At 38.1% G+C, this 26,812-nt stretch overlaps 1 protein-coding gene across 1 annotated transcript in view; it reads left to right on the top strand.

Annotated features, from left to right (window-relative positions):
* The window catches only part of PRKN (parkin RBR E3 ubiquitin protein ligase), a 677,999-nt gene that overhangs the window by 530,997 nt on the left and 120,190 nt on the right, over positions 1-26,812 (top strand). Inside the window, exon 8 of the mRNA XM_041477165.1 lies at positions 25,902-25,963. Coding sequence (XP_041333099.1) covers positions 25,902-25,963 — 62 coding nt within the window. The remainder of the gene's footprint in view (positions 1-25,901; positions 25,964-26,812) is intronic.

The raw sequence follows: 26,812 nt of genomic DNA, 5'->3' as shown, positions 1-26,812 counted from the left end.
ATCAGCTGAATATGTGCATAGTTTTACTGAAGTGAAGGGATTTTCACGTGTGGGCATTGTGATTAATATTAAAATAAAAAAGTAAGATAATGCAGATTTTTTGCTAATTGGTAAGCATAGCTTTCTCTGTGAGATTCTAAGGATAATGTTTCTATTTTGAATATACTCAGTTTTCAGATTTTTAAAATTTTAATGTTGTAATAATGGTAATGTATTTAACATTCAATGCTAATTACACAGTTATGTACCCAATGACATTTCTAAGCTATCGTAACACTATAGTTATTATAGAACCAGTTAAGGTATGAATTTAGGGAACTTGCTCCTCAGACAGAGTGAAATCTTTTGCTTTTCTGCTGCAGGCTAAGTTCAATGGTTCAATCTTTGAAGATATATATAATTTCATTTTCTTTTTTAAATTTTCCCTTTCCATGATTGTGAATTGTCTAAAAACTACTAAGACCCTTTGGTTTTTGAATTTTTGGACTACTGCTTTTACCAATTTGATTCATTGTAGGCCTTATAAACAGTATTGTGGAAGTATTTTTGATTTCAGATTTGAAGAGTTTTGATAGTTTACATGATACATATTTTTATCAAATTGTATAACAATAATTTTACAATGGAACTTTGAATGCAATTGCTTACACTAATAATTTAATTGGTTTTTTTTCACTGTATATCTAAAATATTTATTTTAAAAGGTCTTGTTTTGCAAGCTCCTTTAGTAGTAAGTGCACTCTCCTGAATTATGGAGATGATATCTTTTCTTCCAAAATCAAGAATTGCAAACTAGAAAAGTTCAGCAGTAAATCTATATTTAAACCAAAGCATGTGAAACACAGCTAAGACATCTAGAAACAACCTTTATGCAGTCACTTGGTTTCATAGTGCAGTGGCCATTCCATTTAAAATTTTCAAATAATCCTGGAAAATACACAGCTCTGGCAGTGTCATAAATAATTACATTACCCAATTTCCCTCCCCCCCCAAAAAAAAAATCCAAAACCAAAGCAACAGGCTTGAGTAAGAGAGCAGGTTTTTATAGGCAGTGTAGGTCATGTAAAGGTTGTGTCATTGTGAAAGCATGCATGTAGAACAGAAGTTAACATTATTTTTAAATATACCATTTTAAACAGGTTCATATACTGACCCTTGACTTCCTACTTTTCAGAAAAGGTATATGAGTTCACCTGCTGGGAAAATGAGTATTTCTAATACAATGTTGCTTATTCTGTTTGGAAAGTGGCCACATCTGCTGTTTTACTTACAAATACATCAGCACGGGCATTCACGTGATTACTGAACATTAAACACTTCTGCAGTACCCTTGGCTAGCAGTACATCACTGCTTTCCAGCTATGTGTGCTGTGTGCATTTCCTTCACTGTAACTCCTTGTGTTATCATTTACCCTTTTGAATATTTTCTTCTTTTTAGAAAGGGAATGAGAGTTGAACCTCTTGAGTGTGTCTAATGATAATCCTCTGTGCCCTCTGGGCAGAGTTAAGGAGCTCTGTGTTGGAGCTGCCACAGACCTCCACAAGTAGTGAAATACTCAGTGAAGTATAAAAATTTACCCTGCTTTTTTACTGGTAATTATGTGTGGTTTATGCATTTAAACATTCTGGAACAGAATAGAAAGCTCTAAAATAAAAAGTGTAACTTTCATCTCTTTTAAGGAAATTAGCAGTTATTTAAACTGCTTCTAAGACTTGATACTGCTGCATATCTGCTTTCCAGGGGAAATGAAGCCCTTATTAAATCTAAACTTACAAACTTTTTCTCTATAATAAAACCTTTCACTATAGGCAACTTAATGTTAACAATTTGTAAGGGAAGATAATAAGTCCTAACTAAATTTAAGTAATGATTTCCAAAGTAGAGCCATAAATCTACTGCAGTTGAAGTTCATAAGGTCTCAAAGGAAAGGCAACTTATGGCCACTGAAATGAATAATTCACAAACTACTAGTAATTCATACTGTTATTAAGACTGGTAATTTCTTAGAAACCTTTGAGTTTAGTCATTAAAACAATTGAATGGTAAGCTAATAGAGCAGTTAATACACAAGAAGTTTTAGCATATCAAATGATTCTAGTTCTCTTTCCTGCAGCTCTCACAATTATTGTAAATCTTTAGTGTTTTAATTCTCAGGACATAACATAAAACAAAACCTAGATTTCTGAAATTTTCACCCCAGAAAGTAAGGTTGTACAGAATTTCACTAATAGGACTTGGCAGATAGCAAATTATGTTTCCCTCTTTGCTTGGACTGAAATTTTCTTTGAAAAGAATTTACCTTTTGCCATAAGCACCACATCTGTATTGTCTTTTAAAAAGACCTAACTCTCCTTCTGTTTCAGGACAATGAGAGCTTAAACTTTCCTTTCACTGAGTTAAATAGTGAGCTAGTAATAACTTCAGAGGAGTAATTGATCACTTTCTAGTCTGGGTCTGTTCTTGGGTTATAACACTAGAGATCCATAAAGGGAACATTCAGGAACTTTCAGTTCCTAACTAGTAACCTTTTCCTGAACTAAGAGAACTTTTCGTGTGTGGTGTTGGGCACAAGTAGGAAGTTTTTTCCATGGATTTGGCCTTGGTATTTAGAGCAGTGAATTAAAAGTGAAAAGGCAGGCAGCCAGGCACATGAAGGCTGCCTATCACTACGCTGGGGAGTTTTCAAACCTCCAATCCAGGCATCTGCATGCAGAAAGCCTTTGGGAAATGGTTTGTGACATGTTATTTCTCTGAAACTATTCTCAGGTACTATTTTAGTACAGTCTTAGGGTCATAAATACACCAGGACCCATTCTGATAATTCATGTAAATTAACATTGTATTTTTTTAAGGGTGGAAAAGTAGATAGTGTGTCACCTATCTTTCTACAGGAGGACTTCAACCTTTTTCACAGACAAAAAGCAGTTTCTATTTCTTGATCTCCTAGAATTTATCCTAAATTTCCAGGGATTTGTCTGACTTTCGTTGACCCAGCAAAATTGTCTATATTGGTAGTCCTGATAGTATTGATCTAGCATCAACAGATTGTTAGAGCTGTAGGCTTATCCTCAGGCAGATTAGCCTTTGCTGAGGCATAATACCTGACAAAAGCAAGGAAGTATTTGTGTCCAGATTTGCACTTTCCTTTAGTAAAGCTGAGGTTCTGACTAGTTTGACAGTGTTTAGCAAACATTGCAAAGACCATTCAGGCATTTTTAAGCCCAAATTGCTCACAATGCTGTCTCTTTTCTACAGAGACTGACTCAACTGGTTTAGATTACCTGATGTCTTTGAAGTGCTGCATGAGTCCCACTGCTTTTCAGGTGTGCACCTTCCAGCCGTATCAGGTGTGTGCAGACCCTCTCTGCACTCCAATTAATTGTCATAACCAGCAGGACACAATCCTCATAGGATCACAACTCCTGTTTCCTCCACTTCTGATCTTTTGGGATCTCATAGTTTGTTGGATCTTATTTTGTGTGTTTGACATCATGTTTTATTCCATCCTAATAGCTATGCTATTATGACTTAGGACAAGGACAATATAAGTTTCATGGTGAGTCCAGCAGTCATTTGCTTTTAAAACCATTAAGTCACTTCTAAGTCCCAGCCAGAATTTGTCTTTAAATTATTTCCAACCTCTGTTTAATCCCTCTATTAGACCTGAATTCTTCTACAGACGTTCTCCAATCTGGCACAGGCTGAAAAACTGGTCACATCTGATCAGCAGAAATTTGTCTCCAAGCCTAAAACATCCTTTATTTTCCTAAAAATTCTGAAGGAGTGAAATTGAATTTCTACTACACTGAGCCAGTGTGTAGGTGAAAAGACAATTATAGTAACAGCTTTATAGTCTCTTAAAGTGTTTCAGATCTTTCACACTTGCCTGTATCCTGAACTTTCCACATAAGAGTTTGAAGGGGCTTGGAGACCATATTCAGCCATGTGTTAAAATATTGAAAATAGTTTAGATTCGGGGAGAAGGTTTCAGTCCCATTTCTTTTTGCTTATCTAGATATTGATGCACATAAAATTATTCTAGCATTCTTCATAGGAATGGTCTTGACTGAGATGATTAAACATTATTGAAATAAATTCTGCTTTGCTTCACATGTTTCTTGCTTAACAAGTAATCTTTTAGGTACTGTTGACAAGGGAACAAAAGAAAGGCAGACTTTCAAAATTATTTTAACTGCCTATCTCAAAACTTTCCAAAAACACAGCATCCCTGTAGAAATTTCAAGCTTCCTCTGAGGATTGTGACAGGATTATGCCATATTCAGTCAATAGTTTGCCTCATCACTTCCAAGGCCTTCATGCCCAGCTTAGCAAGGCCTTGATGTTACAAAGTCCTTTGAATTTTACCTAAAGGGAACTAAAGCCCTTTCACACTCCAGTCTTGCTTTTTTTGTTTCATTTGACATTACTCAATAGGTTTTGCTATGTCTAAATTAGAACAGTGTCTAATAGCTGTCTGATTGCATTCATCATTGCTGCAGCTTGACAGGTGTGCAGCATGAAGGTCACATCAAATCCCAGTTCACATAAGGCAAAGTCCTGATTTATTTCTGTCCAGAGCTCTTGTGAGGCAACCACAGCCCCCTGGACTTCTTTACACATAAATGCTGTGGATTATTGATTAGAATCATACTTCTGGATGTAAGGGCTAGAAATTACTTAGTTGAAGTCTTGGGGTACTCACCTTGATGTATATTGATGGGGAGGGTTTGTTTCTTTTTTGGGCATGAATATTCAATTTTATTTTTGCTGTGTTTTCATTCCACACATTTATTTTAAATCCATTATGAGTTTATCATTACTGATTGACTTTAGGTCAGTGATATGCCCTTTCAAAAATATTTCCTTTTAAATATTTGTGTATTACCTTGTGGTGATACAAATATGATTTCATTTAAAAAATCATATATGGTACACACGAAAGGGAATTTAGACTATAAAGAAATGTTTGCACATCCTTTTCTGCAGAGACTGAAGAAGTGCTTTTCTCAGTGATAGGTAAACCTGTATGTTTTGTATAGATAAGAGATTCAGAAATACTATGTGGCTCACATTTGTATTTGGTGATCTCCATTTACCTTTTTCTACAACAGCAGTTTCTTTATCTTTTTAAATGTTGACATGCTGTCATGGAGCACATCCAGGCCCCTCATCAGAGTGCAAAATTGAGGTGACATCTTGTATCAGCTAAGATTTCCCTTGCTGGCTGATGGCACAGAGCTGTGGAACTGCCATCAGAGACTCTAGGGAGTGACGAGTAGAAAAGGGGTGTCTGTTAGAGGCACACTGAGCAGTCTCTTAATGCCAAAACATATTTAAAACACTGCACTTGGCAGAAATGAAAATACTCCATAGGCTGCTCTGAATCACACCATAAGATAAATTAGCCTCTGTTTGGCTGTAGAGGTTAGGGGTGGAAGGGGCAAGGACCGTACCTCTTAATACCTCTCTTCATTGCCAGTCCTCCTGAGTGGAATTGTACATTGTGTGATGCACAAATGTTAATATATGTCACTGTTAGAAAAATTACATGTGAAATATGGAGAAATGAAAAACCCTGAACACAGACCCTGCAGCTATCACTGTCAGTTGGATTCCACAGAGGATCTTGAGTGACAGGTCAGCCAAAATTCTTCTTAGAGGCAAGGATCTTGTCAACATTGAGTGTACTATCAGTCCACCTATTTAAATTTGTTATTATTTCTCATAAGTCAAGAACTTGGAGATGTTTTGCACTGGTTTTACTTAGGCAAACCTGTTCTCTCTGAGTTCTGAAAGGACACTGAAGCAAGTTGTGAATTTGCTTCGTCCACTTCTTTAACTATCCTGAGAAGATGTTTGGGAAGCCTTGCTCATGAAACACCACTCCATGGTTGAGAGGACTAACGTTCTTGTCAAAACCCCAATACTTACCTCTGGATCATGTCTATCTTTGTCTGATCTTTGACACTTCTCCGAAAGGATTAATGGGAATAGCCCCAGAACTGCCATCTCTTCATGTGTGCTTACAGACCCTCCAACCCTTTTGATATTCCCCGGATCATTACACATATTGGACAGCTGATGTCCTTGCAGGCCAACATGGGCAAGGACAGAGCTCATTTGTATGTGTTCTAGCAATTTTTCAGTGGTCTCATGCTTCTGAGAAGAACACATGAGCTGTGTGTTTAGCATATGTGTCAAGGGGCTGCTTTTGTCACTTTCATGCTTGCCACCAATTCTTGGTTAAATTTTTGTCCGTTTCTAGGGTTTTTTTCACATATCTGTTCCTACTGAGGAGTGTAGCACTCTACCAGCAAAGTGACCATGTTTATTCCCTGCAGAGGGGTCATTTATGCCTGGGAGATGTGCACTCATCTCTTCTGTCTTTGGATGCCTCCCCACATACCACAGCATGAATGTTACTCTCAGTGAGGTCTCTGATCACAGCTGTGTCTCAGCCCAGCCCCCATTTTCTGCATCATTCCTTGTGTCAGTGGGATGCTGGTAGCTGCAGCTGCCTCAGTGCAACCCATCTGCTTTCTGGCCTTGTTTCTCAGGAAAATATTGGCCACAGTCCCACAAATGTAGCCCAGTGCCTAGGTCCAGGCATCACGATCAGTGTGCTAATAGGTCTGGCCTGAGAGTCTGCAGGTTAAGGAAAACCTGACATGAGAAATAGCTGTGCTGCTAGTGTGTGTCTTCAGTGTTCTCTGGTTTTTCTGTAAGTTTCAATCCCTGTCTCCTCATCCTGTGCAACTACAAATTTCCTACTGAAACTATCCCCATTTGGTCCTCTCTGTTCACTAGCTACAAAATATTATTTTGGCTGCTGGAGTTATGATCTGCCCTCCTGTCCAGCAAAGCCCTATTTCCCTCAAAATTGAGAGAGTTCATTTCTGAGCACTGAACTCAGATTTATCTTAATGATCACAGGAGAATATTACAGACTAAATAAACTGCAGATTGCATGCTAACAATGAAGCAATTTATTAACAAAATTATGTCTAAAATAGAGCTCCAGGTCCTAAAGTTTTCTTTAAAAGTAGTTGTATTGCTAAAGCAGAATAATTATGTGAGAGCTGGTACTTAAATGACATCCTTTGGCTTTTTGTGCAGCCTTCAGGGCTAGTAATGGGTGGACTCTAATAACTCATTTTCCAGCAAGCCAGGTAAATAAGCCAGGTTAATCAAAGAAAAGGGAAAAAGAAACAGACTGTACCTAGCACATGGAAATTACTAATTTAAACTGTTTATTTAAATTCTTGAGGATAGGACTTCAGTCTCTTGAGTAGCATTACATTAATATATTCCATAAAAGACTTTGTGGGAGGCAGATCTTGTATTTTTTTAATCTTATATAATACATACATTAATGTTGAGTGACCTATATTTAAATATTGTGAAGACTTCAGGAGAAAAGTCAGAAAATATGGAACTGATGTTTTGTTGTGCAGCTGTGGCTGTTCCTTCTCCACAAAATCATAAGTGAGGATTCAGAGCCAGATGTTTTAACTTTCAATTGTCATTGCCTTCAGTTGAGGTTTCGAAGGTAATCACGTGGCAGCACTGACTTATCACTGTCAGACACAGCTTTGAGTCAGCTAAAGATTGTTGGTACATATGTTCCATAAGTTCAAGACATGTGATTTATGGTTTTCTCTAAAGAGTAGTTGAAGAATTATCTTTGACAGGGTAATATTTTTTATGTAAGATCAGCAAGTGAGGCCAAACTCACAGCTAAAAATGATGAGAGACAAAGTTAAAATCCCAATTTTGCCTTGGTCATTATATCCACAGCACAAAAGAATGGGAAGCTTTCTTGTACTGCTTTGGGTCCCTCCCCTGGGAATCTGCCATGCTTTCTGTGTCACACTTTCGGTAGCACATGGCATCCTCTTGTAGATGCACAAATGACTCTATCATCTGTTTAATGTGACATGTTCACCCACTATTTAGCACAGTGGGCTTATTAACAGAAGGGAGGCTTTCAGATCAGCTGTAATATCAATAAAAATTAATGTATCACCTTTGCACAGCTAGATGCAGCATACTTTACATACCCAGGATTTATAATCAAAAGAGAGCTTGTCCTCGGAAGACAACAGATGAAAAAAACCCCACAAACCAAACCTTCAGAGGGATCTGCAGATGAAAGACTAAGCTACAAATGGAGATTTCATTTTCCAATTATTATGGATCAAATGCTGTCTAGGTTTGAAGTCCTTGTTTCTCCTAGCACAGAGAAGAAAACTGAGGGCACCACATACATTTTTTGTCTCATCCTCAGGAATTTTCTGAGTTCAATACAGGCTCTACTAAAGAGCAAATGCTCCAGCATGGTGCATGCACAGGTTGGCTTGCAAGGAAATTTATTTCTTTATGAATCTCCACGGTTTCACATCTGGGGTACAGAGACATCATTCTTCATAGTTAAGAAATTCAAATCTATAGGGCACATATACAAAAGTGCTTTCTGTCCCCATTTCTCTTTGCATTGATGGAAAGACAAGAAAGTGACATATCGTGTACAGAATACAGTGCCTTTGTGAATGTTGTGTGGTTAAGGGTTACCATAACTCTTTTCTTACATAGCTTAATAACATGTTTTGGGGACAGTGGAGAAATTCCAAAGAACGTCAGTTATTGTCTAGTGTTGAATTGCCAATACTGTGCCATTTCATCTGTCAGAAAATTGAATGATCCTTGCAATTTTCTTGTTATTGCCTGATCTGTATAAGGAAAATTACAAGGCTGCTTAATACAAGGTAAATATAGTGCTCTTAGAGCAATCTTTGTCCTTTAAATGATGAAAAGACGGAGGCTGATGATAATTTTCTTTGTTCTTCCTACTTGTTTGCTCTTTTGTCCCTTGGTTTCAACTTTCAGATAAAAGCATTTAGTCGTTCATTTTCATGTGTTAGTTTTGGATTATCAGACTTATTTACATTTTGTTTCCTGCCCTCATACATCACACCACAGCTTAGCTCCCAAGCTCTAAACTCCTTAGAGACTAGGTAAGGCATTCTGCAGCCTTGTCTAGAGACTACTTGATGGCAGGACATGTTCAGCACAGCAATTCTGGGGCAGCAGGGAGGCCAGCTGTGCCGTGCCATGCCGTGCCAATGGGACGTGCCAGGCAGGGCTAGCCACAGCCCTGTGATCACCAGGGATGTCCCAGTGCTGGCGCAAATTGAGGTGAAGCCATGAAGGTGATTTAGGCTGATGGAGTATATGGCCATGTCCTGAGCTAGCTGCAAGGGTGCTGCTGCACTGCCCAGCTGCAAGGATGGAGTGACAAAGCAATTCAGTTGGCAGAGCTGACTGTCAGCATGACACTGCTGGTGTTTTTAACAGGCTTTCCAGTAAGCCATCTTAGGAAGCAGTGGTGGCATCATTTGGAGTGTCCAAGGGCAAAAGCAGACAGAGTGGCACTGGTCTCTCATCTCCTTCCTCATTTGTTTGGCCTCTTGTTTGGGTGGCTCACTGAAAATATCATCTGAGCACTAAGTGAAAATCAAAAGGGCAGATCAGATTTCAAAAGGGCAATTCAGATTTTAGGAATGACAAAATGTTCTTTCTTCATGAAAAATCAAGAGTGCAGCCTGCTCTGCAAGAGCAGTTTTGGTTATTGTCCAAGAGCAGTTTTGGTTATTGTCTCTGAAAAAGAAAGTGCTAGTTATCGTTTAAACAGAGAGCAGCAAGGATGGCTGGAGGTAAGGAATAGTTTGTGTGTGATGAAATGCTTATTTTTTCTGTTCTGACAAAAGTCGTCTGGATAAAGATGTGATGAAGTTTTCTAAAATCATAAGGGGAATGGAAAAAAGTAGTTGGAATTTATCCACTCTTATTATGTAAGAACTGGAGATAGCCATACTATAAGGTAGCACATATAAGGCAAAAGGAGGAAGCTCACATGCTGCAAATTAAAATTATGGAACTTAATGCTTAAGGATGCTGTAGAGACCAAAAGTATCCAGGGTTCTCAAAGGGACTAGATACAGTAATGGAGAATTCCCAAGAGGGAGGAAGGGCATCTGATTGCATTCTCTATCACAGAATGTCCCTAAATGGCAGTGTACAGATAAGGATGAAATACAGACATATTTAACCCTTTTCTTGTTATGCTTTTCTCATGGCATCTGTTACTGATCTGTGCCAGAGACAGGGTACTGAGAGATGGATTTTGTGTTAGGTTCAGTACATTTGTTTATCTATACTACTTACAGCCAGCTCCAGCTTCTCCCAAACCAACCATACCTTTTCTTTCCCAGAAGAGGGATGAGAAGGAAGAGGAAGGAGGAAGAAGCAGGGTTGAATGATTTCTACCTTCTGTGCATTGTGGAGCTTAGCTGTACAACTTTGTTGTGTGTGTTATGTCCAGCCAGTATTGTGGGGGTCCAATTCAACACAGTCCTTTTTTTGCTCTTGCTGACCTTTCAAAGATTATTTTCCCATCCTCTGCTAGCAGACAGTAATGCTAAGCACAACGATTCTATAATATTGTCAAGCCTATTATTTTGGAGCCAATACAGCTGGATTACTGAGACCTAACTTGGAAGGTAGCTTTTCAACTATTTGGATGGAGGATTGGATAGCTGAGGGGAAAAATGCAGGCAATTACTTCTAACACTGGGTTTCTTCTTTATCTAATCTGCAATTTTCTGAAATACTGCTATGTCTTTTATCAAGAAATAGTGGGTAGCTGGCTTGGAAAATCTGAGATAAGGAGTCTCTGAGGCAGGAGTAATTGGTTGTGGTAGATTGGGACAAATTAGTAGGCTGCTCAGCAAAATTGTTTACTGTACTGTGTACGTGCCACTTATTTCAGCCACTTCCATTGTGTTTTGCTTTGTCTCTATTTATTTATTTATCTATTTAATATTGAGATAGTCAATGACATGAGGTTACTTTCCTGCATGAGACTGTCCTGAAGAACAAAAACACAAAGCATTAGCCTGAAACATAAAAATGTCGCATGTCCTCTCAGATTATGCACAGTCTGTCTTTGGATGTTAGCATTAACCTTCAGTTCAGTAGGATCTGTAGATACAAGACTGAAAAAAATGCAAAATGACACTGTGGTATATTTTTTCATTGCAAATATTTACATTTGTCTTCTGATTATATTTTCCAGGCATAGAAAGAAGTTAGGAAACTATTACTAGAGTTGCTGGAGTTTCAGTTGATTAAGCATCTGTCATCTGAATGAGTGTTATATCACAACTGCTCTCATTCAGTGACTATTACACAAAAAATATCATTGTGGCTTGCAGATGTGTGCCACCTTGATTTGTTATCATCCCAGTGAAGGTGGATGTACTCCTAATGATCTGAAGTGTGTTGTGCTCCCAAAACCCACTTTCCGTCAAAATCCAAAAGTAACAAAAAATAAAAATAAAACTATGTAATGCTCCACAAGCTTCAAAGGAGAACTATAAATACATAGCTGGAAAGGGAAAAAGACAGAGAGAGAAACAACACGTGCAAAAAATTTGTTGCAGCAAATTTACTTTGCATTCAAGGCCAGAGAATGCTTGATGGAGCCATGTGTTTGACTCTCTTATAATGAGTGCAAGAGGTGTGAGCAGAATTGAAATGGGTGAAAAAAACATGAATGTAGCACTCATCACTATTACATTCATGCAACCCCTTCAATGGGCTGTTGAATGGATGTAGTATCAATGTGTCACAAGTTAGACATGGCTTACTTGGTAAAGCCAGTAAAACATGGGAAGATTCTCAAAATGGAAAGTCACAGCTATCTGTGGAAGCAGAGATAGAAAATTGATCAGTGATAACAACCTATAGAAAAACATCAAAAATCCTACATTTCTTTTTTTTTCCCCTCCTCCCGTTTCCCTCAATACACATCCATCAAACTGCAATAGGATTTCTGCTGGCCAGTTTGTGTCTTGGAAATTGACAAGAGAGGGGAGAATCACTTTGCTCAGAATCCTTGCTAAATTACATGAAAACAGGATTTGTGCTGCATGTAAACTGTGTAAATCCAGTCAGCTTTTAAGTGGAAACCAATTTCGTAGTGTGTAAGTATCATTGATTTGTTAATCTGACAATTTTTTTTAAACAAGCTGATGTGGATTAGCCAGTTGTGATTGTATGTCTCTTACAAGTCATTTGAGTGCTGGATAGCTTGGTGAGTAAAGCACTAAAAATTAACCTTTGAGGCCCCTGCCTATAAATAAATTATCGATCGTTAAGAAAGAATCAGATAATCTCATTAGATATAGTTTTCTGTAGTGTGAGCCTAAATCCTGCCGTACAGAATCATTTATCATAATTGACAATCTTTTTCCTGAAGCAGACCAGACCAGACCAGACCTGAGCTACAACAGAAAGCAAATCCTGGAGGAATTGGTATAGAAGAGCAGTATGAAGAATTTCCAACCCATTTGATGCTTAAGGATGTTTTCTTTCCCCTTCAAGAATTTCTAAGGGCTTTTAGCTTTTATGTGTGCTTTTATAGCTGTATATCCAATAATTCTTAGTCAGGAAGAAAGTGTCTCTGGAATGTCATGCATGATGATATTCTGGAGCCAGACAGAAGTACAAGTAATGAATTTCTGATCCATGACATAACAGGCACAAGTGGAAAATACATAGCAAACAGTGTAATACTGAGAGGCAGAATGGATACAAAGTTCAATACTTAACATATAAATGGCTGCTTAGAAGTACTTAACAGAAAAAAATAGTTAATGTGGTGTCAAAAGGTAAATGTGATGAGACCTAGCGTTGTTATTTTTTACAACTGCAGCTCAATGATCTCCTGAAACGAAGCAAAGTCAAGGGAGCTTTTTAATAGCATGTGGAAAAATAATAATAAAAAAAGGCTTAACATTGTCATTAGTTTCAATAATTTGACTTTCCATTTTGTAAAAGAAAAGGGGAAACAGAGGACACTCATGTCTGAGCTCTGTTTCTCTATTGCTGGGCACAGAGGAGTATTGTGGGAGGCAGAGGATGCTCCTGGGGGAACACCAGTCCTTACTTACTTGGCTTATCAACCTGATTAAATGTTAGCATCAAGTTCAGAGACATTGCAGTCTTGATTTCTAGTGTCTGCGTCAGCATTCATAGTGACAAACTGTCAGTTTAGAATCCCACCAGTATAAATTTTCAATTTTTTAATGTTTTCTGGTGATTGGAAATGATTGGTCAACAATACCTATTACCAAAGGGAGGGGGGAAAAAAACCACAGACCTCTGCACTTGGACTGTGTACCCTGTGGGGTTTCATATATGCAGTAACTAAGGTTGGAGATTTGGTCCTACACCTACCTGTCTGTTTTGTCTTCAGGCTCACAGCTTCAAAACCCTACACTGTTAAAAGAATACAGAAAATAAAGTGTAGAAGAGGGAAATCACGGACATGGTCTAGATAGCGAAAGTAAATCAAATATCAGAAGAAACAGAATTGCATAGAGTGGCTGATTTAGTGAAGATATATTGGACTTGTGATAATGGAATTATTTTGAGTTCTAAAAAAGTTTAAAGACCAATTAATTATAAGGCACAGCATATCTCTGTGTAAGGTGGTAAAGGTCAAGGATGGATTCTGTTACTCTGGATTAACTCAGAAGTTATTCGTGGTCATGTAAGTAAAAACCAGAGGGAGAATCCTGTAGTGTGGTGTGGCAGCTGTTCTGTACCAAATTGCTGCTGTAATCTCATGAAATTGCTTGCACTAATTCACTTCAGCGTAGCGATGAGTCTGGTGGCATAATGCTGAGCTGTGGGGGTTCTCTCCTGCCCTGCACAGAGTAAAGCATATCCATCTCCCACTGTGCTCCAGCTCCACTGCAGCTACTGAGCTTTAGGTAGATTGTGACAGCCTTGGAATTTTATCACTACAGTGCAAGCACAGCCTCCTCTGACTCATTGAAAGGGCCTGTGGCCTGGCTACCTGGCAAGGGCTGTTTTCTCTTTTATGCACAAGGGAAAAAATTGAATCAATTCTTACATCAGCGTGATGACTAACCAGAGCAGAATTTGTTTTAAATATTTTGCCAATATTTTTAGAAACCTATGGGTTTTTAAAAATAGGTATTCCTCCACCAGGTAGGAATCATTCAGTATTTCTTCACAGGTACTAGTGTACTCGTTTTATCCCTTGTGATTAAAGTGTTTATCCCTGCTGATTAAGAAAACCCACATTGGGCTGAACACCAGCTGTAGAGTAAAAATGATCAGGAATTTTTTTTTGTTTCCTCAATTTTCTTTTTTTAATGTGGCAGAAAGAGTGTTTCTTATATTTCATAGGCAAATATGAAGTTGTGCACCAATAAAACGGATAGACCATTTCGGTGACAGATCCAAAGAAAAGCATTCTTTATAAGAAAACACTGTATTGCTAATAAAGTGATCCCAACAGCCAAGTTTGTGCTGCTTAATTTGTTTCCTTGGAGTGATATTATAATTCTGACATACTGAAAAATTGCCTCACAGAGACTCATATTGCATTTGTTGCCGAGTGCCTCTTTGATATAACATTTGTTATTGTAGTGCTTGGGGTGTCTTCAGAGGAGTAATATTCTAAATGAACCTGGCTGTATCATCCCTTTAATGTAGAGTAGAAATTTGAATTAAATTTTCAGCTTATTTCAAATGTGTTTTGCCAGCTATTCATCATGAGCGATCTATTCAAGTATAGGGCCAGTATATCAATATAAAATCAGAAAAATCCTTAACGCTTTCTCTTTGGGGAATCTCTCAGGTCGTTTCAATTCTTTTCTGTTAGATGAACAGACAGTATGATCTCTTGTATTTATGCCTGCCTGTCAGGCTTTTTACAGTAGAAACACGAATCACTGTTTGCAATGCAGGATTAGCCTGTCTCACACAATGTTGTTAGAATTAGACCTGCCTAGTGACTTAATTACTTTTTCTTCTGTATTTAACTTTAGTTTTGACCCCACACCATCTTTTGCACTCCCAGGAACACTGTGATTCTTATGTTAGAGCAAATATTGAAGAACATATGTATTATTTGTCTGGATTTGCACAGACAAAAAATGAGAGCTGTGTGTAGTCCCCCCTCGGTGGTCTTCGGTATTCTGAGCTGCCAGTAAAATGTAAAAAGATTGCACTCTGATGTCCTATTAGACCTCAAGACTGAAAGGACAGTTTGTATTGAACACAGGCATTTTTCATAATTATGTTGCCTGCAGAGTTGCCACCTGCCCTAATTTGATCTGATTACAGTGAAATGCAAAACTGTCCTCATTTCGTAAGTGGAACTTTTCCACATTCCCTCCCAGAGAACAGCAAGATATGCACACATGTATTGCTGCTGCTAAGGAGAAAGAAAAATATTACAATTAGGTATCAATTAAGACTTGAACTCCTTTACCAGTGTGCAGGTCACTTTTTAGACAATTGCTTCATTCTTTAGAGTTCTGAAAATTATTTTCTGTCTTAAAATTTCCATGAAAAAGAGAAAATCATCGCCATTCATCCACATATGTCTGTACTATTCTGAGAGACATTATCTATTCTGTGGCTTTTTAAAATTCTCTCTTGGTTGGATGGGCTTATTGTCCATGAACATTTATTTTTAGAGTAGCCTGGGCTTGCCTTGTAGTCTGAGTCATTTATGTAACAATTTAAATATTTGTCTAAGCTCTCAGTAAAAAGCTCATGTTGAAGATTTATAAATGCTTCATAGATTAAAGAAATAACATTTTTTATATACTGTTTATACAAAATGATGTCACATCCCATGAAAAAAAAAAGAAATGCAAAATTCGAAAGAAAAACATTGCTGTTTCTGGGTCACTGGATATTGTTTGCCATTTTCCTTTCTCTCACAGTAATTTTGTGCATGCTTATGCATGTGTGAGTAAGAGAGTGAGACCTGCATGTGTGCATCTTGGTTTTTCTGCTGATTCTTTTTTAGCTTGGCATGTTGATTTTCCTGTACTGTGGACAGAAAATAACCTTCATAAGTTGTATTTTAATATCCTTAAACAGTAGTTTCGGGATTAAAAAGATGGAAAGCTGGAAAGATGGTTTGTTCTGTGGCACCTGGCCACATCTTTCTTGATGGTGCAGTGGCTCATTCTATATTACATGGTCAGTGTAATAACCTCATGTGGTAAATACAAATGAGATAGAAATTTATTGCAATAGGAAACTGGGGCTTTGTCTATAACTCCCAAAATTATAGGAGAACATTTTCCTTAATTCAACTTTTAAAAGGAAAATGGATGAATAGTTACTTTCAAAATATTATTCTTAGGGCTTGTGCTTTACAATATTGTTTACCATGAGAAATCTATTTATGTTATTGAGCCATCAGTTGGAAAAACATCTGTGAACTTAAGCCTAATTTCAGCTTAGAAACTTTTAGCGGTTCTGTATTATACTTGCTTAGTTCTGTATTCAGAAATTGGAATCTTTTAAGGGTTTTCCCTTCAGTAACTAGCAAATGCAATTCTTCTACAGTTGTTTTTGCCTTGTGTTGACTTTTATTCAGGGATAGTTGGATTTTCCCTAAGAAGACAATCTCCTCTCTCATAAAGTCTCCACCACATGCTGAAAGCTCCTGACCTCTCACTTCCCTTCTCAAAGGTACTGATCATCATCAAAGGCCAATGCCAGCATGAAGGTGGGAATTTGAGAGAACAGAGCTTTCTTTAGAGATTTCAACTACTTTTTGAATAAAAGATGAGAAAACCTTTCATGAATTGAGCTGATAGAGCTAAAAACCTAGCAAACTGAGAGTGAAGAGCTCCTTTCAGGCCAGATCCCTGCAATGAGATTTTCACTTCCACGTTTTTTTGGTAGAAGGTGTGAGTCTTCCAAAAGAAGTTTAAAACAGTGCTCTTGTATCTCAACTAAAAAAAAAAAAAATAAAGTCACCTGCTTATGGTAGGAGCCCTAGACTTGTCCTCTTTGATGTAAAGAAACTAGAAATTACTTCTGTTAATTAGGAAGCATTAAGAAAATGGGTTTTCTGCAAAATTTAATTTGGCAATAATCAAATCTTCCCACTTGTGTGGGAAGAAGGGAGTTTCCTTTTTTTATTTTTTGCTTCTGGAGCTTCTGTATGTGAGCAGTGAAGGTCATAGTTCAATTTCTCATTACAGATAGACAGCACTGAATTTGTTGTGTTGCATGAGTTTGGTATTCACTGACTTTACTGAGAATTGTGTGGGTGAATTTACACCTATAATTTAAACTGGAATATTGAGCAAGCAGATGGTACAGACTATTCATCAAATGTTTGCACTACTGCATGGTTGCCCTGAAGTCTCAGTCTCTTGGGCAATACTGAATATTATTCCTTAGAAAATTTCCCCCCTCTGAAAGGCTCTTTCCACACTTTGTCACATAGCAGTGCAGAATATACAAAAATATCCCAAAAATAACAAGCAGTGGCTTGCTGGCATTGCAGAACTCAATGCAATTCGGGGTTTGAATGCTGATGCAACTAAACATTACTTGTTCAAGTGCGGTTTAAATGTTGTTTTAAATGTGCAAAAAGGAAGCAAGGAAGTAGGTTCTAAACTGAAATGGTAGGTCAATATTCCTGCTGATATATTTTGTAGCAAAGATTAAAAGAAAGACCTTAGCAGAAAATGGCTAATGTGGTTCATTACTTCTAGTCATTTGGCTTTAAAGCATCGTTAAAATAGCAGTGAGTAACAGCACAGTGAAAGCCAGAGTTGTGTGCAATGTGAGAAAGCCAGACCAGCAGAATTTGCTACAATTTTATGTGATCCTTTCCCAACTCTGATGCAGTCCATTTGCACAATTCTTTCACAAGCACTTCATGAGAGTAAAAAATGTGCTCTGTGTCTTTGGAGGGTTTTGAATTTAAGAGCCCACAAAGACATAACCTATTCAGCTGGGTAGCTAACACCTAACATCTCTAGTGACTAGTTAGAACAGGACAGGTGTTGTGTCCTGACAGTCCAGCTTTCATGAAATTTTCTTGATGAATATCTTCAGCAGCTTTTTTGATAGCAGAATAATGTATAGGTCTTTTTACTGGCTTCAGCTGTGAGAAGTCGATTAAAAAAAAAAAAAGGCAAATTAACATGATACTGCTTGATGACATTATTAATGAAGAGAAAATGAAGCTTCAATTCTGATTTTTCCTAAGAGAATAGGTTTCTTCTTGCATATTGACCTTAACAAAAGTAGCAATTAAATATGTCCTTTACTGGCACACAGCCTTTTTAACAAAATATTACACATTCTGTACATAGTCAATTTGTTCATTGGTACAGATACCAGTAAGCACCATTCACTTAACTGCTGCTGTGATAGTTTGCTTGAGCTGAAGAACTGCTCCACCATTTGTAGTTTTAGAGATTTTTAAGGACTTAGAAGAAAGATCTTCACCATGTGAAGATTTTTGCCATGACCTTACGAGGGTCAGAAACCTCTGGGTACAGAAACCACACGCAAGCTTTGCTTGTCATCTTCTCCTGCTCAGCGTTGCCCAAGTGCAGAGCTGAGCTTTGCAGTCTAAATACATGCCTGCTGACTTTGAAAGGACAAAACTCAATACTTCTTGCTTTTGAAATAAGCTTTTTAATTTTTTTCCCCAAACCAATCTATAATATTGAAGCACTCTAATGTGTCTTGTTTTGGGCATATATTTGTGTATCTACTCATCTAGATTATTGTACAGAAAAAGATCATCTGCAAATTGATGATTATTAAAATGGCATGAGTACAAGTAAAGAATCCCATGTAATTTTTTAGTTTACTTTATTTGGTTTTGCTGGATAGGTAGTTTTTTACACCAGTTGTAAGGTAACCAATACAAGAAATTTGGGTACTAAAGGGTTGTCCCCCAGTTTTCAAACATACAGCTGACAGATTTCATGAGAGGGTTTTAAGTCTGACATGTGATTTACGGTGGCTAGTAATAATTTATCCTCCAGATGAAGCTGTGTGCCCCTGTGAATCCTCTGCATTTCAGACTTGCAGATGTAAGGCATGGGACTTGAGAAGTTATTCAGAGTACTGTTTTTTGACCTTTCTTTTTTTTTAAATTAAATCTTTTTATACAAAGGAAGAGGCATGTACATGTAAGCGTACATATACAAATGAATGAACTTCTAAGTTTGTCTACATTAGGAAATTGTGTGGATAGCAAGGAGAAAAAAATCTCAATAATTTACTATTAACCAAAGTATTGCTCATGAGTGTTGTAAGAAAAATAGTGAAAATGGATATAGTAAGATATAGCAAGTATATCACTTCTTAGGATCTATGAGAAAGTAGTTCAACACCTTTTCACAATGCAAAGCAGTATTCCAAATATAGTCTTATACGCTTATATTCTATAAATCACCTACTTGATATTCTTCATATCTTTTCTCTTTTCAGTAAAATATTTATGCATTCCAGACACTCTCAGTTTTGTCTTTGTTCACATTCACATAACATCAAAAAGGAGAAAAGGTCACCTGTAACATCTAAGCATTTAATTAACACAAGCACAGTGAAGTGACTCCATACTTTGAAATCACGGTCAGTTCCCATAGGAATGGCCACACTGTCACCAGCACAGGGTTGCTTATCCCTGGAAGGGATGCAGATGGCAGAAAGTGTGGGGTTTACAGCAATATTCCAGTTAATTGGACAATTTGAAGGAGACTGGAAAGTTGGAAAGTGGCATAACCAATTAATGTGCACTAGTGATGGGACTCCAAACCTGTTGAGTTCTGTGTGAAAGTCTGTTCTGAGCCCAGCTTTCCTACTGCCCTGTTTCCACTCCCATTGCTGTTATACTCAGTGCAGGGCTGTGCTCTTCCTGCCATTGCTGCTCGCCCAACAGTGATGTCTGTGCTGTGCTTTGTAACTTGTACTCACGCCAGGAGTCCCAGTCAGTCCCACTGCAGCTGAGGCTGGCTGTGCTCTGGATGCACACTGCACCTCTGAGCTGCAGGATTCCCCAGCCACCTTTCCTTCCTGTGCATGCACCACAGGCCAGCTTGCACTTCCCTGCATATATGTAACTCTTGCTGTATGGCAAGTCCTGTCGTTACAGTGCTGCACTGCCAGATTTTTAGGATTATGTTTTTGAATACAGAACATTTTTTATACCTATACTAAAGCTAGGGGGAAAAAAAGAAGCCAACTATCCATTAATTTTCTAAGCATGAAGTGGTTATTCTCAAGTATCTAAAACATTTTCCAGTGGCAAACTTGGATAGCAATTAGCACTGTGAAAAGATATCTTTGAAGGACATTGATAAGTATTCGTGCATGGTTATGTTCAGAGCCCACAAAAGGGATGTACTTTTCAGAATTAACAAGTGTTGATGCAGACATAAACTCTAAGTGAGAGAAATGGAAGTTGCATGGTGCTCATAATGTAAATGCTTAGCTTGCAAGTGAGCTAAATGTGAGGGGGAAATTTACAATGTATATGCTCCAATGTTATGTGTAGAAATTATTGGAATTACAGCTGTTGAGTGAAATTCAAATATTCTAACTTAAAAATTCTAAAAGTTACTTGTGTAAATCTTGTCAAGTCACCTCAAACTCCTCACTTAATGGAAATGAAGAGATATTTTTTTGTGCCTGTCTTGGATGGTGGGAATTACCCTGTGAAAGCATGTATTCCTTCTATCAACTATAGAGGAAGCATGCAAGGAACATATTAGACTCATATAGCAAGCATTTTGATGCTTAAATGCATTGAAATGAATCTCACACAACTACACCATTTGGGGAAAGATGAAATCTCAAATGCAAAGCATGGAATAATGCTGCAAACCTATGGTAGAAGATGTAGCACACAACCCTGCAGTGGAGATATCGTTTTCTCTGGGTCTGGATTGAAGGCACTTGAGATGGTAGGTCATGTTCAAACTCAAGTGTTTATTATTTCTTATCAGTAAAACAGTCTGACAACCATGAATTCAGCAGCTTTTCATTAGAAGGCACAAAATGGCTAACAATCTCTTGTTACAAGGTATTTAAGACTAAACTATCCAATTAAGAACTGACACCTAGATGATTTTCCCTTTTAACCCAATAACTGATCCCAAAGAGCCTGTAATGCGGACTTTTCTACCCGATTACAGAGTGCCACCCAAACCCAAGAAGAAGAAGGAAGAAGCATGAAGAAGAAACCCAGGACAACACCCTGTGCCCTCCATCTTGCTTCCATCCACAACATACTAAAAATCCCAAAACCTAAATTTCTCACCAAGTGATACACCTACTCTACTCTCTATGATCTATTTCACACTTTTGTGGATTCCAGTCTATCTTAAAACCTAGGGAACTTTCTCCATGAATGAGGGTCAAAGTCAGTGCTCCCCTGGGGGTCAGGACACCCCAGAGCAGACAGACAAATATTCCCAGCGCCCTGGCTTTCCACATAGAGATACATTTGCTTGTAACTGTGGTCAGTGAGGGCATTTTGTGATTTTCTTTGAACCTCTGAGTGATTCAGCCAGGGCACCTCCATCCAGGTGCTGGCAGACAGGAGCACTGGAACAGCTCCTGCTGCAGGCACTGGGCACCTCCCTGAGGATGGGCCTGGGCACCTCTGAGCTGCAGGATTCCCCATGGCTGGGCAGGGCAGGGCTGTGGGATCAGCTGGACATCAGCCCGACTGCAGGTGGGTGAGGCAGGGCTGACATGGGTCCTGGCTGGGACAGGAAGGGCTGGAGGTGCCATCGGGGCACCGACACTCATGTTGCTTCTCAGTTGGCTCTATTTGTAGCAGCTGTCATATTTTGCTTCCATTTTGCTATTTTATGCAAAGTTAAAAGCTTGGTTTGATTTTTCCTTTGCATTCTCTCTGAAGAACATAAGTCATACAGAGGAATAATTTAAAGAAAAAAATAAAAAGCAGAAGCTAATTCTGTCTGAGAAAAAAAATATGTGAAGATTTGGGTAATTAAATTGGTAGTAGTTAGAATCATAGTTTAATTACAAGTGTAGTTGAAAGTATGTGTTCAGACCAATTGAAATCAGGGTATTTATGATGTTAGGAGGCATCAAACCATCCTTCCTAAATCTTGTTTCTTTATTCTTCTCTTGGAGATACGTGTACTTCTATGAGCAGATTAAAAATATGTTTATGAAGAGAATACCGCAAAGTAAATTACAAGTTTACAGTTACACATTTCTGTAGCTTTAAATTCCATTCACCTTCCATTCATAAGTACAGTATTTGGAGTTAAATTATAAAGCAATATGGGAATCAAGTAACAACAAAATTATTCAAACAAGTAAACTGGTATATGATGGAATGTGTTGAAGCAAATAAAATGCTTAAATTTAATTTAAGTAATAAAACTTTAAATAGAGACGAAGAAATTACTTGTGACTTTATAAAGCTGCTGGTCCTTTGAACTGGGCATCATCCCTTCATTATTTTCTTGCTTAGACTTAGGCTCATTCCTAAAACATCAAAAAGCCAAAACTCAGGATTGGGGACACCTACAGAAAAGAAGAAATTAAAAATAGAAAAAGGAAACACCAGAAATATGCCCAGAAATATTTTAAAAGAAAAAAAAAATGAAAGATTTCTTTTTTTTTCCTGAAATTATTGCTTCTGAAATGTGACAATCTGAGATGACTTCTCACAGACAGCAGGCTGTTAAGACGTGTCAGTATAATTCAATATTGTATGCATTTGACATTTCTGAACTCATTGCTGGGAAGAATCATGCCAACAGTGACATAGGTTTTAAGCTCTTTCTCTTTGCTAGTAACGTCAGGATCTGTTGTATAATCAGCTAAGCAAGATCCAGTGAAAATCTGAACTATGAAAAGATTTAAAAGTAGGTTGGGCAAGTCTCTGAAAAACAGACTATACAAAATATTGCATTTGGAAGAGGATGCAGCAGTGGATGACTAGTAACACTTAAACATGCATGTTTTTCATAGAATCATAGAATAGTTTGAGTTGGAAGGGACATTTAAATGTTATCTAGTCCAGCTCCCCTACAATAAGCAGCAACACCTTAGACTAGGTCAGAGCCCTGGCCAGCCCTACCTTGAATGGAGCAACCCACTCCAGTGTTTCACCACCCTCACCATAAAAACACTTATTTCTTATATCTAATCTAAATCAACCCTCCTGCAGTTTAAAACCATTACCCCTTGTCCTTTCACCATAGACCCTGCTAAATAGTTTGTCTCCATCTTCCTTATAAACCCCCACCAAATTCTGGAAGCCCTCTATGATGGCTCCCCTAAGTGTTCTGTTTTCCAGGCTGAACAACCCCAGTTCTCTCACCTTTCCTACTAGACAGGTGCTCAAGCCCTCTGATCTTGGGGACCTTGCTCTGGGGACCATTCCAACACACCCACATCCAGAAGGATGTTCTGGGGACCCTAAAGCTGGATGCAGCACTGCAGGTGGGATCTCACCAGAGCAGAGCAGTGGGGCAGAATCCTCTCCCTTGCCCTGCTGTCCACACTGTTTTGGATGCATCCCAAACAGTGTGGACATGTTCGGTTTCTGGGCTGCAAATTCTCCTTGTCAGCTCATGTCCAGCCTCTCACTCCCAGCACCCCCAAGTTCCTTTTGGCAGGGCTGCTCTTAATCCGTTCATACCCAGCCTGTATGGAAGAAAGAGAGGATGCATGTAAGGAGTTCATAAAGGGCAGATTATATAATTTATGTATGAGGGCAGAATAGGATGGATTTCTGGGGGGAAAAAGGGTACTCGGGAAATATGATTTCTAGCAGAATGGAGTGAAAAAGTTCTTTCTAGGGAAGAAAAAGGAAACCTTCCAATTTTAAGGCATTTAGTGAGTAGTAAATTGGAAAGAATAGGAGGGAAGAAATAAATACTTGATTGAAGTAGAAACTGTAAGGACTCCAAATGGCAGAATGCAGTTTAGTTGGTGTTCTAAAGCTAACATCTGTCAAAGATTAACAGGCAGCATTACATGAAATCATAATTATCCTCTACACTTAGAAATTCCTATGACAGTATGCAATCAACGCAGATATTTTCAGGGAAAATCATGTGCAAGAAAGTGTATTGCTAATTATGTAAGGACTTGAGGCTAAGATAGAGGAACCATGTTTTATACAATAAGTTTTGATTTGAAATACAGAGAAGACAACAGTTCTGGACTACAATTCTGGGCTCAGGTCAAGGAGTTAGTGAGACAGAGTTGGATGGAGACGTAAATCCCAGTGAGAATACAAGAAAGTGCTGCATAGCAATGACTCTGTGGTAGGAGTACAAAGAACAATTAAATGCTTTGAGAAAGAATAAACAGCATGGAGAAAATGAGAAAAGAAATTTAAAAGTGATACACAGGTTGTGGTTCTAGAAGTTGAGAAGAATAATTAAGTCTGATTAAGAAATAATTGCTTAGAGCTAAAACACATGTTCAAATATGTGAATATTGAAAATACATGTTCAAATATGTGAATACCCAATACGCATGAGGAAGAGGTGGGTGAAAAGAAGCCTGTAAGAATATCATAGGTTTCATTAAATGGGAAGAAATACTAATATTTAGTAAGAGACAATTCAATAATAGGCAATTCTTACTATATGCTTAAACCTGGGCCAACTTCAAACCTTGTCTTACCTTTGTAAGGGTTTGCTGATGAAGTTGTGTAAATGATGCATTCTTCACCTTTTCCTCCTCGGAATGAAGATAAAACATTTACCAGTAAAAGGTTGACTTGAGTAACATTTAAATCAGTTCCCTAAGTGGAAAAATTATGCAAATACAAAACTTTTAGTGGTGTAATTGTGTCTATTGTTCATTTTTTGCCTTTTTAGTTACGTTGCTTTCAAGTGTAGTCTTTTCCTTCTGCTTCCCTAAGACAGCTATGCCAACAGAAAGTGTGAGTGTAGGCCATGTCTCATTGGCCTTGAGTAAAACCATGGTGCTAGTGGAGACTTCCTGACAGTTATGTCCAAATTCATTTGTATTCTTCTAATGGCAGTCATTAAGAGTGAAAGGTAGGTATTTGTAGTAGCATCAGCAGAAAACCAGGTTGATGAAGACCATGGTTCCTCCCATTTTCTGAGAGGAACTATGCTCTTAATTCCTTTTAAGGAATTTTCTCTGCTCACAAAGAGATGCTTCAATTTATGGTAAAAAGAGTAAAGCCCAGATATCTCTCACAGTCTGCTCTTTCATGCCTTGTCAGGAATTAGTCTGGTAGTTTACAAAAGTCATTTACAAAAGTAGTGTACAGCAGCCTTGGACTTCATCACCAGGAAGGGAACCATAGTCTGAACAGGTGACTAAAGTGTATGGCAGCTACCAAGACATATTCTTTCTTACTGGCTGGTACAGATGTAAAAGTTCGTAGTGATTGAAAATTAATCTCATTGCAAAATTCTGGTAAATCACTCCTCTGCCTGTGTTCTTGGTTTGTGTGTTAACACCAGGGGGTAACAGCCATATGTATGTGAAATGGGTTATACTTGTGACAGCTAAAATTAAAGCGATCTGTGAGGCCTATTAAATCCTTCAGGGAATCAGGGAAATCATGTATTATTCTTAGGAATGAGTCCAAACCCGTTGTGTGAATCAGAATTCAGCTTTGGGTAGCTCCAATATTTTGATGTGAGATCCTCTTTTAACAGGCTTTTTGGCTTATACAAAGGGTTGGAGGTATCTGGCAGACAGTGCTGCCCTTTTCATCTTGCTTTTGTTTGTAGTCCTTTGGGGAAAGGGCTAAAATATTTGGAATATAACCTTTCTAAGTATTCTTGGTAGCATGCTCAGAAACGTGGAAGGATTATTTGATAGATGGTTTTCAGTATTCTGGTGCCTGTAGAGCCATGGCTAATCTTTCTAATCTTCTTTATCTAAAGTAATCTGTATATTCTATCATCTCTGCATCTATGTGTCTTATGCTGAACATGCACTGACAGGAAGCTCTAAAACGCCTATTTTTGTTTCTTTCCAACAGCTGGTTGTCCAGATTCCTTGATTAAAGAACTTCATCACTTCAGGATTCTGGGAGAAGAACAGGTGAGTTAGCATCTCAAAGGCAGCGACTTAATGTCATGAAAGATAGACGCTAATGAGACAGTTTCATCTCTCTCCAGGGAAACAGAGTGTATCTCATGACCCCCAAAGACCTGAAATGTGGGGGAAAAAACCACACAGGAATTATATGTGAGAGTTGGGGTTTTTTCATTCTATCCATCAGCTTTGACAGGTTATTAATTGGTACATCTGCTACCTGCCACAGTTTTTCAGCTTTTGACTACAGCAGTAAACAGACTCTCCAAAGCAGCAGACAGACAAGCAATCTAACTACAGGACTGGTGCTTACAGCTACTCATGATATTATCCGTCCCTTTGTGTGTCCTTTTTTCTCTTTTAAAAGAGTGTTTCTCATAATTATAGCTGTGCTTTGCACTCAGAGAACTATTTCTGCAGAGGGACCTTAGGAAAGCATAAATGAAGCATGCATTACAACACTCACAAGGAGGTCAGTTATTGTTTTGTCAATAATGAAATTAACATACAGAGATATTGAGAAATGGCCTTAAATTTTGAAAGGCAAGTTGAATTTTCATATGCTCAATTCTTCTGAAATTCAAGCTGTCTTTTTCTCTGAAGTATCCCTCCTAAGGCAGTGGTTACAAAGCCTGACTGCATGACACAGGTGCTAGGGACCAAGGGGCTGAAAACCCAGCATTAGTGTGGTGTACATGACACTATCCACATCTTTTAATGAACCTGGCACCAAGAGACTTGCACAAGGTTGTATGAGGGCTGTGACAAAGGTAGGAACAACTCCAGAGATGTTAATTCAAAGTCTTGTTTCATAATTTTTAAATTAGATTGTATTGTCAAGAACACCCTGTTGTT

This window comes from Pyrgilauda ruficollis, unplaced genomic scaffold (assembly GCF_017590135.1).
Source record: "Pyrgilauda ruficollis isolate IOZ18807 unplaced genomic scaffold, ASM1759013v1 scaffold4, whole genome shotgun sequence".
In the NCBI taxonomy this organism is placed as follows: Eukaryota; Metazoa; Chordata; class Aves; order Passeriformes; family Passeridae; genus Pyrgilauda; species Pyrgilauda ruficollis.
Note: the sequence above shows the minus strand (reverse complement) of the source record. Positions and strands in the feature narration are given on the sequence as shown.